Source organism: Papaver somniferum, chromosome 3, assembly GCF_003573695.1.
Source record: "Papaver somniferum cultivar HN1 chromosome 3, ASM357369v1, whole genome shotgun sequence".
NCBI lineage: Eukaryota > Viridiplantae > Streptophyta > Magnoliopsida > Ranunculales > Papaveraceae > Papaver > Papaver somniferum.
Window position 1 is genome coordinate 137,958,991 of NC_039360.1, and position 20,666 is coordinate 137,979,656.

At 37.0% G+C, this 20,666-nt stretch overlaps 1 protein-coding gene and 1 long non-coding RNA gene across 3 annotated transcripts; one reads left to right on the forward strand and one right to left on the reverse strand.

Moving 5' to 3' along the window:
* Positions 1 to 10,833: 10,833 nt before the first annotated feature.
* Positions 10,834 to 14,300, reverse strand: LOC113361674. Its single transcript, XR_003365259.1, has 2 exons — positions 13,960 to 14,300; positions 10,834 to 11,455 (listed from the first exon to the last, which is right to left on the reverse strand). It is a non-coding gene; the product is annotated as an uncharacterized LOC113361674 (long non-coding RNA).
* Positions 14,301 to 16,625: 2,325 nt separating this feature from the next.
* On the forward strand, positions 16,626 to 19,166 carry LOC113357494 (E3 ubiquitin-protein ligase Topors-like). Of its 2 annotated transcripts, XR_003363650.1 has the most exons (6): positions 16,626 to 17,063; positions 17,152 to 17,304; positions 17,442 to 17,496; positions 17,949 to 18,202; positions 18,321 to 18,638; positions 18,742 to 19,166. XR_003363650.1 is itself a non-coding variant. In XM_026600901.1 (5 exons), the coding sequence occupies exons 1-5, from the start codon at positions 16,702 to 16,704 to the stop codon at positions 18,388 to 18,390; spliced, it is 894 nt and encodes a 297-aa protein (XP_026456686.1). In that variant the 5' UTR covers positions 16,626 to 16,701; the 3' UTR covers positions 18,391 to 18,735. The 2 variants fall into 2 exon arrangements, 1 of the variants encoding a protein (XP_026456686.1); XM_026600901.1 differs by lacking the exon at positions 18,742 to 19,166 and having other exon boundaries at positions 18,321 to 18,735.
* Positions 19,167 to 20,666: the final 1,500 nt, after the last annotated feature.

Below are 20,666 nucleotides of genomic sequence, written 5' to 3' on the forward strand. Positions count from 1 at the left end.
ATAGCGGTAAGGCCTTGGGTATCAAAGCTCCACTGAGCTTCCCTCGACTCAATTCAACTTACTTTGACTCGGATTGATTCCATAGGGTTTTGCTTAAATTGTAACGAATTCCCCTTCGAGAGATAGAAGCAAGTCTAGAAACAATCTAAGTGGAGCCATCATGCTTTTTGTTTGCTAGATAAAATAGGCTTGTCGTGGTCGAGTCAGCCTTCTTTGTGCTTGTTTAGAATTCCCTTGCAGTTAGAATGTCAAACTGGTATTATAATAGCCATCAAAATGAATATAATTATCCAACTGAACAATATGGACATTATTATGACCATAGTGTGAATAGTGGTTGGGAACGCCAACCTTTTGAAGGTTATGCGTCATACCATGGTGAGCCCAATTACTATCCACACGTGCATCAGTCATACGAGTAAGAAGATTATAGTACTAGTTCTTCGTCTCTAGAGGATACAATCAAACTATTTAAAAGTAGTCCTTATTATGATCCTTCAGTTCCTATTTCTTCTCTAGAAGAGACTCTCAGGAATTTAGCTGAGTCATCACGTCAGTTAGCTGAATCGACGTATAAATTAGACGAGGTGAATAACGTAGTTATGGACGAAAAAACTGCAACAACAACTGAATCTGTAGAAGATATCCTCAATAGATTAACTCAAAACTTAGATACTACACTAAGGGAACTTTCTTTGGAAGAGACCCTTGGGAGGATAGCTGAGTCGACACGTAGACTTGAGTTAGAGACGAACAAAAGTATTGCTCAAAATAACTTGAATTGCCAAAATAGTGCATCCAATAATACCCTTGAGAATGAAGATAGTTTTTCACATAATCAAGATAACGAGGTTATAATTGGTAACACTACTTATTTAGATAAGGTTAAATCATCTTCGTACTATTATGATGATGAGGATAGTAGTGATGAAGAATCTGAAATATGTAGGCATAGTGATCAGGAATCTAGTAATCCAATTGAGCTTTATAGTGATTATATTATTTCTACTTCAAATCCAAATAATTTTTATGATTATTCACCTATTCAAGAGGACGAGGATTTGATTAGGAATACCACCGTTTTAGACGATGTAGTATTTCCTTTTGATTACGAATCCGATAGTGGTTTAGATGAACTCGTAGAGATTAATGAGGATGAACCTGACTTAGAAGAATCAATTGCCCATTTTCAGGAATCTGATGACCTAGGAATTAGGGAGATTGTGACTAGTCTAACTAGAGACACTGAAAACTCTAAGTTTGGGGGTGATTATCATTCTCCATATGCTTTAACTCTTAGAAAGGTCCCTCACTTGGGACTTGACATCAATGCCTCAGCCATCTTACAAGATTATCTTTATACTCGCTCTCCCGAACCTCATAATGTCCAAGAAGAAGTTCAGTCGTTAGAAACCCATCCTCTGGTAGATGTGGTTAGCCCAGGCAATAACACCAAGTTTGAATTTATTTTCCCACCAAATAGTTTTCTTCCAAATGTGGGAACGTTTGTATTTAAAATGAGTCGAATATTAAGTTCTGAGACTAAGCCTAAGTACTTTAGGTTAATAGAATCGACACATTTTCCTAAGAATGACCATTACTCTCACTATGGTCAATTATGTAAGTCAAACCTGATTGACTTAGAGGATCCTCAGTTATTTAGGTTATTATTTTGTGATTCTAAGTTCTTATTTGAGTTTTTCCAGACTCTAGGACCTAATAATATTGATCCAACCTATGAGGAAATGCATCCGAGGAAGATATTCTATTTAGACCCTTTCATTGAACCCGAACCTGAACCGAAAATAGCGATAGTTATCAGGAAACTAGGTAAGGGCATGCTAGTATTGTTCATTTCGTTGGTTCACTGCAGTTTCCTTTTGTCAGCTCTTTTTGGTTTTAAAGACCCACAGTTATTCCGACTACTTTTATACTGTTCGAGTTGACTAATCCTTTCCTAAGTCTGGCTGAAGACTTTAAACTTAGCACTTCTTGGGAGGTAACCCAATCTCATGCAACACGGTAATATCTTTCCTTAACTCTTTTGCATCAAATGGTAACAGTTTCTCCTTGTTCATGCTTTTAATTTTATCTTTAGAACATTGAGGACAATGTTAGATTTAAGTTTGGGGGTATGGGAGAAACTTTTTAGTTGTAGTATGAATAAATAAACTCCAGAACCTAGAAATTTATGCCTATTGAGGATTGCACTAACTAATCTAAGTGGATGGAAGCATTTTGCTTGTAGGAGTTGAGGAACCAATCTGATTAGATGGCAACATCTAAAGAGTCTATTCATAAAAGCACAGAGCTCAGTTGTTAGGAATAACATGATAGTTTCACCATATCTCGTTGAGTCCTTTTCACTTCTTTTTTGTTGTTGTTTACTTTTTAAATATGTTTCTAAGTGATTTGGTGGGGCTCACGATTCAAGTTGTTACCAATGCTAGGGTGAATTAGAGTGATTGAGAAAAAAAAAAGTTGAAAAAATAAAAAAAATAAAAAAATTGAGACCAGACCATTTGACCAAAAGGAATAAATTCAATAAAGTCGACCACTGGTACCCTTGTATATGCCAGTTGTGTTGACCTAGAGTTAGGTTATCGACCACTGGTACCCTTGTATATGCCAGTGTGTTGATATTAGTCAGACTAGTATCTCAATCCATTAGGATAGGTTCATTTTGGCAGAGGCCTTCAGACAGATATGAGAAACACCGTTCACTTAGTAAACATCAAAACCATCTATGTTTTTCTATATCCATCTTCTTGATCTATCCATGTGATTAGTTTTGACTCCGGATATTGATGTCCATAGTGCGACTATCTTAGTAGAGCTCTGTCACTTTATATGAATTTTAGTATGATTGAGTGCAAACTCGTGTACAACAATTGGAATTTCGCATCAGGGTACTTCTTCCTGTAGTCAATAAGTATGCCAACCAAGGAGATTCTTTAGTGCCTTCCAAGGTTCTGCGTAGATAGCTAAGTTCTGGAGTACAGGTTTTGTGGGTATATCTCTTGTAAGCCGTCCCGAGACTATAACTCGGCCACTAGGGACACCTAGGGGTTTAAAGGCTTATTGCATACGCTAAATGCAATCGACGATGCCTGCGACAGTGAGTTAGGATTTTACTTTGTAGTTTTGATTTGCTCGGGACTAGCAAATAATAAGTTTGGGGGTATTTGATAGACGCATTTTATGTGTCTAATATAGCTTATTTGTATATATTGTTAGTGCTCGATATCGTACTTATTTGGTTATTTTATTTATTTGTAGGTGTTTTTGGAAGAATAAGGCTTTGTGGCGAAATTGGCTAAAAATGCGGCATTTGGACCTCCGTTGATAACTACCAGAAGCACCCCAGAAGTATGTTGAAGACATCCAGAAATACCCCGGAGGAACCCCGAAAAAGTGAGGAAAACATCCCAGAAGAATTGCTAAAGGCACCCCATTTCAGGGCATGTACTAAAGGGACTCTCGAACTGGATAAGGGGGAGGTCATCTTCATATTTCAAATACAAGTTTTGGCGGGAAAATGCATGCAGCGAAGAACAGTTTTGGAGATCGAATTCTGACGAGATTTTAGGAGATCCAATGGTTGTATTTGGTACGTATGGACTCTAATTGACTGAACAGGCCGGGTACAATCGATTTTAACCCAACCACTTGGGTTGGAATGACCGGGAGAAGCAATAAAAGTCCAAACAGGACACGTATGTTGCTGTTCACGTTCAAATATTTTGTGAGAAATTTTTGGGAGACTTTCACGCTGGATATACATGTATCTAGTTTTGTTCAAGTCAGGAGAGAGTTTTGTGGCAATGGGATAGCTAACAGACGCGTACAGAAGAGAGAAGAAGATAGAAACCCGTAACTGGCAAAGAAGAGAAATAGGAGATTTCATCGGGATTTGATGACCCTGTTGAGTTATAAAAAGGTTGGGTCGAGTCATAAGAAGGGTTAGCAAGTTTAGGATAGAGTTTAGAGTCCAGGAGAGCCGAGGAGAAGCGATTACAGAGAAGACAGTGCTGTTGCTGCTGCCATTGAAGAGCTTCAAGAACACGAAGAACAAACTTACATAGTCAGTCGTTCTTCAGCAGTCTTAAATAACAATACCAGTGTCGTTCTTTTACAGCAGTAAAGGCTTATCGTTTACAACAGTCTTCAATAGCACTTACCCCTTTGTAACAGTGACGCTGTAACACTTCTACAGCGTTGCTAATTCCTGTTTCATCTTATATACATCAATAAAAACACCTATTTTAGCCATGAATTTATCTTGTGAGTGTGTTTTTGGGATGAGGAGCTAAACATATTAGCCGAGGCAACGGAGGAAGCCATTGTCCCAGATTAATTGGTTTAATTCTATTTTTATTATTTATTTGCAATATTTTTTATATGATTATTTGCATGGAATTGAAATAGATAAATTGATTTTTATTGAGTAGTTGTGAATTATTTTGATGAAGCATGCTGGGTTTTTTAAAACTTTTGATGTTTCATACTCTGTGATTACAATTATTACTTCAAAAGTTTATTATAGGCAAATATTAGAATCACTTGAAAAGGAAAAAATTGCATGAATATTGAATAAAATTTATCATTTAATGGGACAATGGTGGAATCCAGAGTCTTGGTGTTTTTCTCTATAACTTTGAACAACTTTATTTAATTGTCTAGTTTAATTTAAATCTAAAAATTGTTTTCTTAACAAGTCTGAAAAGAACCTTTTTACCACTACTACAATCACTATTTGAAAATACATCAATATACCAACAACAAGCACGCGCTGAAACGGCAACAATCCAACTCTTACCTATTTATAATTTCACTAGCTGTAGTGATTATAAACGTCAAAATTTCGAAAATTTGCTCGTTCCTTCAAACCTACAAAGTCGAGCAAAATTCATTATTCAAAATCATGACTTGATTTTCATCAAACCGTGAACAACCCACGTGAATTTTAACATTCACTGGTTTTTCAAAAATTGGACAAACGTCCATTTTATAATTGTGAAAACTCACATACAGACATTATTTCATCATATGTAATTGTCTACTTTCAACAGTTGTTCAAAATCAAAACATGATTTTACAAAATACATAAATATTTAACGTGAAACTCACGTAAATTTGAAAAAAGATGTCTATATATTTTGCTCCCTCGCACGAGCATCTGTCTTTGAAGTGAGAGTATATTTTCAAAGATTTCTGAAAGCTCGAAGATAAAATTTTCATGAAAGCTCATAAACAAAATTTTATTACTAACAGACGCAAGTCTATTAAAAAAAAAAACTTTTCTCTCGTACGAGTATTCACCTTTGAAACGAGAGTTTATTCCACTTTGTGAAATCTCACATATTTAAAAAAGAATAAAAGTTTGTTTTTCGTGAAAGATCATAGACAAAATTTTATCATTAGACTCAGGTCTATCTTGTTTGTTTCTTAAACTAACGAACGTCCGCGGATTCCCTTTCTTGGTCCTGGACCCGTGAATCCTTAATCGACCAAGGTTCCACCATCGAATCAGCGGTTCTACACCAATTTATGCTCACTGGATGATGCTCTATTATGCCACTGGGGTTCCGCCCAAACCATGGTTTGCTCATTCAGTCGAAATCCAGTAATGTCTTATCTTATGACTAAGTTCAGTTACTTATTTTTGTCTGTACCTGGAAAATCACCATTCAATGCTGACTGAGGAACATGACTGTTCCTAACTAAGCAGGGGACTTAATGTAGATGGTGGATTTTCGACAAAGGGTAAAATTGTAAAAGTATACTCCGGATCCGGCAATCAGATGAGTATTGAGACCCACGTCTCTCATTAAAGCGTGAAAGCTCATAAAATCTCTGACTGAGAAGGCTGTCTCTCAGAGTACGTGTGGATGTGTAGTCTCTCAGCTGAGACCACGACACATCTCATGAATACTGAGCAATTTCAGTAATTACTCCGGATCCGGCAATCGGATGAGTATTGAGGCTCATGTCTCTCAATAAAGCATGAAAGCTCATGACATAAAACCTCTGATCGAGAAAGTCTCTCAGGGAAGGTGTAGATGTGTAGTCTCCCGGCTGAGGCCACGACACATCTCATGAATACTGAGCAATTTCAGTAGTTACTCCGGATTCGGCAATCGGATGAGTATTGAGGCTCATGTATCTCAATAAAGCATGAACGCTCATGCCATAAACCTATGATCGAGAAAGTCTCTCAGGGAAGGTGTAGATGTGTAGTCTCCCGGCTGAGGCCACGACACATCTCATGAATACTGAGCAATTTCAGTAATTATTCCGGATTCGGAAACCAGATGAGTATTGAGGCTCATGTCTCTCACTAAAGCATGAAAGCTCATGTCATAAATCTCTGACTGAGAAGGTTGTCTCTCAGAGTATGTGTAGATGTGTAGTCTCTCAGCTGAGGCCACGACACATCCCATGAATACTGAGCAATTTCAGTAATTACTCCGGATCCGGCAATCGGATGAGTATCAAGACTCATGTCTCTGTGCATGAAAGCTCATGCCACCTCTGATGGAGAAAGTCTCTCAGAGAAGATGAAGATGTGCAGTCTCTCAGCTGAGGCCACATCACATCTCATACTGTATAGAATCGAAAGATTGGGCGGCTCCTAGACAACATGTCTGCTAGTATAGAGCGACAACGTCTTCGGGATGTAACCAGATTTTTCCCGACTATGCAAGAGGAATATGACACTCCAGCAAGTTCGTATTGCTCAACCCTCAGATAATTAATGCTCCTAGACAGGAAGCCCTTCTAGTACAGAGCCAACAATTAATTATCTTAAATCGTCTGAATATCCAACAATATTCTACGAGCCATCGTCTGAATATCCAGCAATATTCTACGAGTCGTCAATTAATCGCCTGAATATTCAGAAATATTCCACGATTCCTCGTTATATTTCGTTACTTCAATCTGTGGTTCTTCCCAGCAGAATTCCACAGGTTAGTAATAAATATTCAACGAAATAGGCATCTGGGCATCGAATAAGCCCTGACAAAATGGTGCAAGTGTAATTAGCAGATAATACACAGACTAACATTTTGAATGCATGAACGAGCATTTTAAAAATACGAACAAACGAGGAACCTATGCAAAATAGGAAGGGAAAATAATAATAATAAAATATTAAACAAAAGCGCCAGGGGACTAGGCTCACCAGCCGTCCAGTCATTCAGTGACTAGTCCCGCGCCCAATTTTATATTTTACCATATTTTTACTATTTTCACGATCTCATGAAAATCCTCTCGTTCGAGCAAATTTCCTTTATTTCAAAGAAATTATCTAAATCACATGATTTTATCAAAAAATAATAAAATTAGGGAAAGGTGTCGCGGGGCCGAGCACCAGCCGGCCATGTCTTGGCCGTGGTTGGTCCCACACCTCACATCTCCTTTATTTTATTATTTCTCTCAAATTATGAAAATTCCTTATTTTATATTTTAATTTATGTCTCTCATCTCATGGAAGTTCCCTAATTTCGCCAAACTCTCCAGTTTCATGGAATTTCCCTTAAATCAGAGAAAAATACATAAAATCACATAAAACTGGGAAAAGCATGTGGGACCGCGTGTCAGCCGGCCGACCATGCCCTAGCCGTGGCCGGTCCCACACCTTGTGATTCCTTGTTTATTTTATATTTTCATCATCTCATGTATTTTTGTCGGTTTCAGCAAAACCATGAATTTTGCATATTTTCTCCAAATGTTGCTCAAACGTGCATCAGAAAATATCAAAATTCTCAGGACTGAAGCACGGACACTATTGTGACATGGGCACCTCCCCTTGACCGACCAAGGGTGACCCTGAAGCTTGCAAACAGCTGGTCCCGCATGTTTTAATGATTTTAACCTAATTTGCTCAGTTGCTCATATTAGGTTCGAACTCTTTCCAAACAATTGGAAGTTCGCTCAAACGACCATCTACTGGTCCCACGACCATCAAGAGCCGGTCTCATGACCTCTTGGTCGGCCCCTCATATTTTCTACATCAGGTTTTATGATTTGTTGCTCACACGAGCATTATTTCAGTAAATGATTGAACCAACATTTAATCATTCTTTCACCAACTGGTCCTCAAGAGACTTTGGTATTTTTTGATCATTCGAGCATCTGGGATTTATATGGTGAACCCGTCATCCCATGTATCCGGTCCCGTGTTGATTTGCAATAAATCACCATTTCGATAAAATTAGGGTTTTGAATTCAGAGCTCTGCAGAAGCGTGATTCTGTGCAGATTCGAACACTCTGATAATTTATGTTGATTCCATGATTGATATTCATATTTATTTTGCTCGACCCAACAGTCAGTAACTTAAATTAATATTTTATTTGGTCCAGCTACCAACAATTCATCAAAAGAACAATATTTGCTCGAACTAGCAATATTCGCTCGAACCGGCAATATTTATTCAATTAGCAAAAAATTCGCTCAGACTAGCAATATTTGCTCAAATCAAAGAATATTGGTTCAACTACCAATATTCAACAATTTAGCAACACAGTTTTGCTCGTCTTAGGTTATAATGATACCTCGTCTCAGCAGACACATTAAATTCATGAGTTTCGAAACATTTGCTAATCATGTTCAACTCAGCGCTACATGGACTCATCGTCCCATAAAGTCAGCAACTGACTCCACAATCACGAGATTTCAATCGTGTCACATGGGGGGTTATTAACTAGGGTTTTGGTCTGGCGGTCTACGGCACGTGTGTTCACCCACTACGAGAATGTGAGCAAGTCGTGCAATCAGTTGGAAGAGTCAGCAAAGTAGTGGGTGGAAAGTTAACCAAGTCTCCGCACGATGAGTAATTGGTTTAACACGATTTCCCCATTTTCACTCTCTGATTCCAGCAACTGTCACACTTCATGGGATCATGGTGTTTTCAACTCCGACATTATAAAATGTCTATGAATCCTGATTGAAAAAAAGGAGAAGTTTCCGAACATTCGAACGACATTCGCCAAGACGAGCAATTTCTCATCAAAGTTCATACAGACAATCTTTCGTGTACACGAACTCACAGAAATTACTCTCAATTGAGCAAAATTCAATCATTCAGAGCATTGTCACGTTGAATTCACAACACACCTACAATTTCAGATCACCATTGATCTCACGCATTTCTCAGCTTTCCTCCTACAAATCAACCCATCCTCTCTTGTGACCGAATTGACTCTGGAACTTCCATTGTTCTTGGTTTAGGCCGGGGTCTTACAGATTGATCTCTCGAACTTAAAGCACTCCCTTCTTGCAATGCATTTGTGTGAGGTTCAACATTTCGCTCGGTTTAAGGAGTCTCCACACGGTCGACTCTTCAATTCCGTAAAAACCAGCAATCGTTTTTCCCCACTCACAGCAGGGATTTGCTTAATTGCCTCAAGAAATGGGATGTTGATATTGACTCGTTTGAACATCTCTAACATCTCATTGTAATGAGCGCCTTTATTCTGCTGCACCAACCTTTGAGGAAATGGAGCAACATGCACATTAGATGGCAAAGAAACATTAACATCAGTAGAACTTTTTGATTTACAAACATGCTCAAATTCATTTTCTACAATGGATGTTTTCTGTGGCGTTGTATGCAATGATGAGTCTGACTCAGACTCACTGATCATGCGAAGACTCATTGCAAGTTGATGTACCTTCTTGAAATGCACTCTTAGGATTTTGTTGAGGATGACTTGGGAGTTTACCCTTTTCCCTCTCATTAAGTGCATCACAAATTTGATCCATCTTGAGTTCTAGACTTGTAAAACGTTGGTCAGTCGACTTCTGAAGTTGCAAAAGATTTTGGGTCAACAGACCGACACTTTCTTCAATGCTAGACAATTTTTTATCAGCAGGGTACTGTGTGTAGGACTGCATATGGGGGTTTCTAGGGTGTGGACACCCTTGTGTGTTTCCTGATGTACCCCCTTGCACAGGCCCCTTAGACCATGAAAAATTAGGGTGGTTCCTCCACCCTGGGTTGTAGGTCTGTGAATACGGGTTATGTTCTTGCTTTTGATACAAAGCATGGGCCTGTTCAAGTCTAGATTCCTGAAATGCAAGTATTTCTGGACAACTGTCCACTAGATGGTCAGAACTATTACATGCAGCACAAATAGACATTTCGACATGGTCACTGAGAGTAGTTGCAGTAGGTTTCACATTCTTCTGCAGCTCTAGCGCTTCTACTCTCCTTGCCAACGATTGGATTTTCGCATTTCCCTCAAAGTCAGACTCAATCTTATGAACATTAGCTACAAGGGCAGTCTTTCTAGGTTCACGAATGGACTCCCACTGCTGAGTCTTTTCAGCAACTTCGATAAGGAAAGTCCAAGATTCATCAGCACTTTTGTCAATAAAAAAACCATTGCTCATTGACTCAACTGTTGTTCGGGTGGCAACATCTAGACTTTCATACAAAATTTGCACAAGTCTCCATTTTCAAAACCATGGTGAGGACACTGAAGCAATAATTCATTAAATCTCTCCAGGTATTTAGCTAAGGTCTCACCCTCTAATTGCACAAAGCTATTCAGACTTTGACGAATGGTCGCAGTCTTGTAATTTGGGAAGAACTTTTTGAAAAATTCTTTCGTAAGATCATCCCATGTCCTAATTGACTGTGGCTGCAAGGCATATAACCAAGACTTGGCCTTTTCTTTCAAAGAGAAAGGAAATAGTCTCAATTTCAGGGACTCTTCCGGCATTTGAGTAAAACGTAGAGTCCCACAAATCTCTTCAAACTCTCTCACATGGTGGTAGGGGTTTTCAGCATCAACCCCTCGAAACACAGGGAGCATATGTATTGTTCTCGCTTTCAATTCAAACTGACCAGCAGTTTTTGGTAAAACAATGCAAGAGGGATGGCTTGCCCTTGTCGGGTACATGTAATCTTTGAGACTACGGGGTTGAATTAACTCTTCACCCGTTGTCTCTGGTTGGTCAGGTCTATCTACTACAGAAATGGGGATTTCGACTATGTCCTCTCGCTGAATCCTAACTAGACGGTTAGTTTGGTCACGAAAAGAAACAATCATACCCCATCAGACACGCCATTCAACATGTTATAACACCCAGAAATATCAACAAGTACAAAAGTCGGGCGAAAGATGAAGCTTATGATAAACATACTCGCGGACTCAGGCACACAGACACAAAACTTTTGCAGAGATGATATGCAGAGTAAAATAACAATTCAGCAACACACAAGTTACCCAAATGTCACATAGGATCATGCAAAAATATGTATATGTTGCAGGGGTTTGACAATGCTCAGTAGGCAACTAGTACAACACACAAATAGGGTATACCCTTTGAGACAGAACAAAAAGTTTAGAGAACAATACCGCCGGCATAAAATCGGGTTTAGGCACGATTGTTCAGCCTCTCTTTCTTCCCTTCCTTGGGTTCCACAACAGTATTGCAGGTACCTGGCAGCTCAAGAGAAACTTTCAGTTCCCAGAATTGAATAGTTGAAGCAAAGACAAGAAAATACTAATGCTGAAAATTTCAGAAAGGAGTTTGCGATGCACAACAAAAAGAAAGAAAGGGAATGCGGAGATGATTGCAGTGATATTTTACAGATTGATGCGAAAACTTCAAACTAATTACTTCTACGGATACTTTACCTACAGACGTAATTTATATGAAAGAAAACTACAGAAACAAAAGCTACGTAATACCTATTACTATCAACAGAAAATGAAATAATATATCACCGGGTGTCAGTAATGTAGGACGACTACTGAGCTACTAACAAATTATAAGCGTGCAAACAATTAATAACGATGTACTAACCCAACTTGCACTAATTTTCATTTACAAAAACGAACTACAGAGAAAATACTACATCTATGCACTACTAGCACTAAAGGGGCTAAGCTTTGAAAAACAATGCACTACCATTATATGACACAAACGTTCAACTACAGCGAGAAGTTTAATAAAAAGAAATCAAAGAAGGCACTACCTAGGACAAGGCACTACCTACTGAACGTGAGTGCCACAGATTCTATAGCACTAAACTAAGCCTAACTAAAAGAAAAAAAAACAAGTAAAAACAAAAATAGAAGTTTAGAAATGTAAGCAAATATACAACCTAAACTAAATGAAAACAACAAAGCTACAATAGTTGAGTTATGCTATTCTCACCCACTGAAGCAGTTCAAATGGACAGGAAAGTTACAGATGCAGAACATAATGAGGTGCACTAACAAGCAGCTACAGATTGTATTATGCTATAAGCTGAGAAAGTTAAAAACTACAGGCGAAGTTAGACTAGAAAAATATTAAGAGAAAGGAAATGTAACGCCACTTATGACCAAAGGCTACGTGAGATAAACTAAAATGGAAAAAGAAATTCAAAAATCATGCTACAGACAAATGCAGTTGAATATATGTTACTCTAAAAACAAAAGAACCAAAGTACTAAATGTATTAATAGGAGATGATATATTACAGAGATGCAAATGAGATAAGTAGTTATTATGCAAACAGAGTTATGCACTACCACTAATAATTGAATCCTAGGCAGAAACTAAGTGGAATAAGACAAATTGAATGAAAAAGAGAACTAACAAAGCTACTGAATTACAAAGACTAACGGCTACAAATTCGAAAAGGTACTAAAACAAAGTAAAACCAAAAGTGCTGGACAAAAGGAAAACTAAAATATAATCCAACTAGAGATCAGAAAAGTTAGACTAACTACAGACTATGCACTAAGTTAAACTAAAATGGTGAAAGAGATTTAAACAACATGCTTACATATATTTTTAACAAGAGAAAAATGGAAAAGATGGAACGTTTTTTTTTTTTTTTAAGAAGCATGAACCTAAGTTAAGCTAATATTCACAGACAAACAAAAAAGTTACAAGATGCAAATACTAATCAACTTAGCAATACTACCAGTGACTGAAAGCAAAGTAAATTCAAACAAATATATACAGAACTAAGTTAAAAACCAGTAAAGTAAACAGCAGGTTCACAACGCCGCTACCGAGTCCCCGGCAACGGCGCCAAAAACTTGGTAGGACTAGAAACCTACAATATTAAACCGCAAGTATACGGTGTCTACAATGTAATACACGGCAAGTGCGGATCGTTCCCACGGGGACTTGGCTGGTGCAAGGTTAAATTCAAGTCTTGCTATACTGATTTAGATCAAACAGGGGTGTGTCGATACGACGAGATAATTGTTTTTATGAGATTTAAACTAAATAACAGAAATGCAAATGAAATAAGAGATTAAACACTTGATAGGAAGGCACTAGGGAAATTGAATTCACCACTTAACCTACACCAGATTATTCGGCTAATGAAAATATTCTTGTTCCTTATAGTGGACAGGGGGGAAGATTCGAGTCTGCCGCATATCCAAGGCTGTCTTCAGATGGATGATTTAACATCAACTAAGGTATTAACCCCTAGCATTAGCTGTCTTATTACAGCACAACTAATCACATATTAACAACAATCAAATAAAGCACAAGTTGAAGTACAACTAAGAATTATTCTGACTACCTAGGTTGCATAACAAACAAGGTGAAAGTAATATGTTGTAACACAAGATTAAATATATCCTTAATCATTCATGCACCACAAGAACAATAACATCAGCACAAATATCCAAGAGTTAAATTAAGGGCTTCATCTAAACCATAGTTTATAAACTTAGAACATGGCAAAAACAGGAGACATATGAAATTCAAAGATGGATAAAATCATTCATGCAAACTTCTTTGTTCAACTGATTTCTACAAGAACAGTTTTGGAGAAGATAAGTTACAACTGATTTCTACCTATGACCCTTCTCACTTGGATCTTAAGTTACACAACAACAACCCCTATTTATACATGAATTCCGCCCAAAATTGGGTTTCAATTTGTCAACAAATACAACTGAAATTTAGGGATTGAGATGTCAGTCACTCACCAAATGATACATAATAACAGATTTGATCTCTATAACGTTCACCCACTTCATTATCATCAAAACCATGTTGCTGTTGAGGGAGTTTCAGAGTTGTTTCGTACGACAACCTTCTCTTCACTCACAATTTCAGATTTCTTCTCTCAATATATGGTACCATTAATCGAGTGGATAGGCAGAGAGGTAGGAGAGGTGAAAAAAATTAATTTGACAACAAAGAGAGTTGGTAATTAAAATCATGGCTGCACAGTTGAAACATGGAAGAGAAAGGGTGCAGTTGGGAGAGTATGGGCAATGGTGTCGATGGTTTGAGAAGATAAGTTTTCTATTTTTTTCTTCTGATTTTGGGAACGAAAAGGGAAAGTGTAAAGGGGGTTACTTGGGTGTTAGGCTTGTGTACCTTGCTTAGATATTCAGGGTGAATCTGTTAGTTATCTTGCCTTCAAACATGGATTGAATACATCTGGCCATTGATCAAATTTGAGTTTCTTTTATAATTCTTGACCACAAATATTTGTTCCATTGACTTGGTAAGTTCAGTTCGGCATGCACTCTGCGAACAAGTTCCTTCTGTAGCAGTGCGACCTTCCCACTTCCTCTTGCGCTCCTTTTACAGTCTCGCTCACCTCTTGTTCACCATTCAATCAACCACCTTAAACAAAACACAAAAAGAGATTATTTCGAAAAAATTACTCATAAAGAGAGATATGCTCATGATACAAAATTTGTCGCAAAATAGAATACTAAGGCATTAGAGATGTGATAAAAGACAACAAAATGATTTAGAAATATGCATTATTAGGTTCTGATCATCTCCTATGCCATAAGTCATAGGAAGCAACCAAATATGTAGAAAGTGAATGTTACACGCGATTAAAAGCTAACATGATAAATGGGATAAATATTGTTAATCATTCTTCCTTGATACAACACGATATCATTATGCTAACTTCTTATCTCATATCCGTAAGGAACATATTTAAAATAATAACAATTATCCCTACTATCACTACATAAAGTAAATTTTGTTTGATAGCAAGCACATGTAAGACATTGTTCAGCATAAAACTAGCAGAGTCTTACCATTTTAAATCATTACTTTCTCCTTGCCAGCATAAGCAGAAGTGTTGTGCAATACAGAAGATTCACATGCTCCAAAATCAGACAGCCGGTTAGTTGAATTAAAGGTATCACCATTTTCAGAAGGATCTGTAAAATGCATACTTGTAAAAGCTTGTTTGTACCAACAATATTAGTACCATAAGTATTAGAATAAACATTGTCGTTGTTTTTCTTAAGAGGGTGATATCTAAAGTAAAAATTACTAGCATGATAACCGATCTTGCGAAAAATCTGATATTCAACCTAAAAAGTCAGTTGTGGTTTATTTTTGAATTAAAATCACCAATATTTCCACATGATGCGCAAGAAGATCCAACTTGAAACTGACTATTCTAAATTTATTGCACCATTGTTGTTCGAAGACCATGGATTCTGAAGAAGTTGATGTTGATTAATAGGATAATATTGATCCGCAATACTTTTTATAGCAGTCATGAAAGATTTCAAGAAAAGCTTATGAAAATGTTAAAAAATCAGATCAAACTCAAGAACCGAGAAAATTCTTGAAAACTGATGAAAATGATGAAACATGTAATGAAAATTGAGAAATTAAAAAATACAACTATTGTGTCTCAAATTCTTGAGTTGTTACAGTGTTGTTAGAAACTATACATGAAAGTAATACAAGGACATATGTTCTGACACTACTTAGGTCAATATTGAGTAAGTCAACAAAAATGGATTTCACCTGACTATATTTATCAACCAGTTGGAAGCATAAAGAACCCAAATATAGGTAGTCGACTTTGGATTCACAGTTCACAAAAATCTCTCTTCTCTCTCTCTCTCGCTCCTTCTTCTTCTCTAACAAGGATACCGCTGGCAACCCTCATCTGCTCAGATCTGGCCCATTTTGGGCCGAATGTGAGCATGTTTCGTCACAATTTCTTGTTTTCTAGTTTAGTTTGGTTGTTATTATGTTTTCTACTTCTCTACAACATTATGGTGGTTTTATCTACTCTTTAGAGGTTTATCTACGCTTTAATGGCGGTTCTTGGTTTGAGTTTTAAGATCAATATGGGTGTTATTCAAAGATAAAATCTTCATCTTTGTTGTCTTCAGTGACGGGATCTTCATTGGAATATTCATTATTAATTTATTGAGCGACGGGATCTTCATTGACGATTTTTTTGACGACGAAATCTTCGTTTCTAATTACAAACATTTGAGCAAATCATTCATATTTGGAATCACGTTTCTAAAGAAGAAAAACAAACAAAATAGTTGAAAATTAATTTTGAGAATACATCATTCCTCCGATTTAATTGAATATTATTCATACTTATATTTGTTTTATTTTAATAATTCTATTTTTTTCTTATCAGATTTCTCGATATTGTACTTTTACGTTATGTCTTGTTCTTTTTGTCATGTTACTTCCCATGTTAGACTCGTTATAACCAGAATACTATTCAATTACTATTCATGAAAAGGTTCTTTGTTTAAAAGAAACAAAAAAGCACGGCCAGGTGCTCCAAGGCAAACCAAAACATAAATATGGGCGGTGTATGATAAATAATAATACGACCTAAACGATATCCGTTTGAAGTATAGTCGTGGAACATACAGAACTCAAGTTGGTGTTGTAGGAAAGAAAGGAAGAAAGAAAGGAAAACACCTTCGATGGGTCGGAGAAATTCATCATCAACATCTAAGGTCTCTTCAATTACAAAGCGGGTATTCAATGCAATCCGAGATAAATCTTGTCCAATTTGCCTTCAAAACTTTGATAATCTTCATCATCATTATCACCAAGTAGCAGTTCTTACATTCTGTATGCACGCTTATTGCATACACTGTATTCACAAATGGAGTCACATGAAACGAAATTGCCCTCTTTGCAATGCTGAATTCGATTCATGGTTTTCCAATTTTAGGGTTTTTACTGGGAAATTTGAAGTATTTCGATTACCTAAACTTGATAATAAGAAAATGATTGATTCTGGAGATCATACAAGACAAACAACTCATTTTCTAGATACAAGGTAAGATTATTTTTTTTTTGTTCTTTTTTTTTTAGGTTTTCTAATTTGTTGCTTCATTAAATCTGATTTAAATGCATATCTTGATCAGGATGGTTTTGAGGAGGAGACATAGGGAGTATAACCGATCCAGACCATATCCGTTGCGGCGAGTTTTTATGGAATCGGGACTGGATTCTCTTAGTGAGAGGCAAAGGAATCAAGTTGAGATTGTAACTGGAAGTGTTCTTCAATGGCGAGCTAGGTAATTTACAATTGCGATCACATTCCTCCGAAATACATATTAAGTACTTGTACTGATTTTGCTTTGTGAACGGAAGTGGTCGGTTGTTCTGTTCTATTTCACTGTATTAACCTATAGCTTCTGTTTGTGCTTGGCAGTATTTATAACAAAGGTATACAAGCCATTCCATTGCCTTCAAGGAGTTGCCAGCAGGTACCCGTTTGGGTTCCATGAACTTTTGTAAACGTGGATAGAAGTAAATGGATGTATAGGAGCTTTGTGAATTCATCACTGTCTTTGCCCTCGATCATAGTTTTGCGATAGCCACTGTTTAGGGTGACATAACAAACTGACATCGTTATGTTTCTTTGATATTTTATTGCATCTTTATCTGGCACCACAAAATGTGTTATAGGATTTTTATTTCAGCCTTTGAGCTTCAGTTGCTGTTCCCTTGAATGAGACGCAAGTAGCCTATGACGAAACATCGGTCCGTTTATCGCTATAGGATATTCTAATATGCTTAAATTACCTCATGTGGTTGGATGTCTTTCATGTGATAATTTCAATGATTCAGCTTCATTCTTACTGCATTTCATGTACGGTTTTAGAATCACTAAAGCTTTGTTCACTGGGAGATTTAGCTGAATGCATTTTACCTTCAGAATGTATTAAGAAATAATGGCGTCAAAGAAATAAAGCGACGCAGAATAGAACCATGGATTATAAGAGAATTGCAGTCTGTTCTTGGGGATTCAGATCCGTCAGTTATCGTGCATCTAGCCACTTCTCTCTATATCTCAGGTCTTGAAGAAAAACAGAAGAACCCTTCCAATAATCTCGCAGATGGAGATAGTTTTATTGAACCGTTGAAACCATTCTTGCGGGAATATACCAAACTGTTTTGGCATGAACTTAGGTAAAACTTCACTTGTATTTATAAATTTAAATCCATAAAAGCTCTTCAGTTAACATGAATCCTTCTTTGAATTGTTGTGTACGGCTTTTATTTTACATGTCTGTTGGTTACTTAACAGATGCTATGATGAGAGCTCATTGACGATAGAAGTATACGACACCGTTGTTGATTATAGAAGGTCAACTTAAGTGCAAAACCTTGAGGTCTGTTGTTGGCATCTATCACGTCGATGCCCATGTTCAGTTCTTGCGATGAAGTGCAGTAGCCATTTGAATGCTTGGAGTATTCAAGGTTTTTCGTGACCAAGCAAAGTTGGTATTGTTGCTACAGAAAGAGAAAGGCATGTGTTAATAGTCTACTCCTCAATATACCATAGCCAATCAATTATCCCGTCCGAAATCTTTTCGATTGGTTTTACTATGTTCAAGCATGGCAAGTAAACAATCAGCTTTTACAATTATCATTCAGTTACATTTCTGTCTTTTTGTTATTTGTTCTAGAATGCTGGATATCCTAAAGAAGTTATGTTCTTTCTACAGATTTGAGATATTACTTTCTCACGAACATCTGCTTTGGATACTCTTGTGAGCAATGTGTAGAAGATATGTTGTACTGTGGAGTTAAAAACTGAAAGGAAGTTCGAAGCTAGAAGAGTTTTGGTGATCTAAAAGAGACTGTTACAAAGATGAGTGAATTTGTACATAAAACTGTGTGCTATCTGTAGTCAAACACGAAACTGAAAAAAGAACCGAAACATTATTATTATTTTTTTATTTTATTTTTAAGAAAAATAGAAAAATGCCAAATACATCAGAGTGTTTTGAATGCTCTAACCAGAATTGAAGAGAGCAAATTGCTGGTCGAGATTCAAGTTGCAAGATAGCTTTGTTATGAGGTCTCCATGCCAACTAGTAGGTCTCTGGAGATCTAGTCTTTAAATTAAAAGTTTCAATATTCACCTAAAGTTTAACTAGAAAAAGAAGCCAGCTCGGTCTTGTCTTCATTTTCTCCCTGGTAGGAGTTATCGTAGCAAACTGGGCATCTTCCATGAACTGCATCTTGATAAATCTTCCATGAACTGCATCTTGATAAAGGGATTTGAAGTTTCTGAGGGTTGTTATGTCTTCAGCTTCAATAGTAACATTCATCTACTTCATTTCCTTGGCCGAACTGAGAACTAGAGTTGTTCCCGTCCAGAATCTATCATGTCCATAGTATCCAGGATATCCTCTGGCCCAATATAGTTCCCTGTAGAGTCATAAGCCATTAGTGTATATATGTTGGGTGTGAGGATGTTTAAGGGTACATACTTTAAAAGTAGTCTCAAAAGTTCCGACTTCCGATAGCAGTAGAAGAGAACTCATTTTGATCAAACATTATTCTCAAGGATGTGCGATATACGGAAAATGCTTTATTTCCCCAGATTTCTTTAAGAACTGTGAAATATACACTGGTTAAAGAGTGTGCACGAATTCGCACTTTTTTCGAGTCCAAATCTGTTCACACTCCTCTAACGAGTGTATATTTCACATATTCTTCTGATTGGTTGATTATTTAACTGATGACCCCATTACCCTCCATGTTTAGAATCACTGTTCTCGTTACATAACTCCCTAAATTAAAATCAAGGGTAGAGATTGAAATTTGAAATATACACTCGTTAAAGAGTGTGCACGAATTCGCACTCTTCTCGAGTCCAAATCTGTTCACACTCCTCTAACGAGTGTATATTTCACATATTCTTCTGATTGGTTGATTATTTAACTGATGATCCCATTACCCTTCATATTTAGAATCACGGCCCTCGTTACACAACTCCCTGAATTAAATCAAGGGTAGAGATTGAAATGTGAAATATACACTGGTTAAAGAGTGTGCACGAATTCGCGCTCTTCTCGAGTCCAAATCTGTTCACACTCCTCTAACGAGTGTATATTTCACATATTCTTTTGATTGGTTGATTATTTAACTGATGACCTCATTACCCTCCATGTTTAGAATCACGTCCCTCGTTACATAACTGCCTAAATTAAATCAAGGGTAGAGATTGAAATGTGAAATATACACTCGTTGAAGAGTGTGCACGAATTCACACTCTATTTTCTCAAAGCCGTTTAGTCAATTCAAGTATCCACCATGTCTATGTTTTAACAAGAATTTAGGATTAAAACAACTTTTTTTTTTTGGTAAGCGACTAGCCTAGATGAATTGATCGGTGTTATTAGTAGATTATTGTCGGTTAGGGGTATCTTACTTGAATTAATTCTTAGAGCATGTTTTATGGCGGAAAACTTACATCTTATAAGTTTAATGCTACCTAACCACTTGAAATAGATTATGGATGGGTTAGTCTAATGATGGAAGGTAAAATGAGTTCCAGATTGGCATTCCACATTATATTCAAGGTTATTCTAAATCACATTCAATTTTTAGCCTACAAAATCAACAGTTAAAAATAGACAAT

Coding starts and splice junctions, on each gene's coding strand:
- LOC113357494 (XM_026600901.1), top strand. CDS start 16,702: ATGGGTCGGAGAAATTCATCATCAACATCTAAGGTCTCTTCAATTACA. Junction 17,064..17,151: donor ACTCATTTTCTAGATACAAG/GTAAGATTATTT, acceptor TATCTTGATCAG/GATGGTTTTGAGGAGGAGAC. Junction 17,305..17,441: donor GTTCTTCAATGGCGAGCTAG/GTAATTTACAAT, acceptor TGTGCTTGGCAG/TATTTATAACAAAGGTATAC.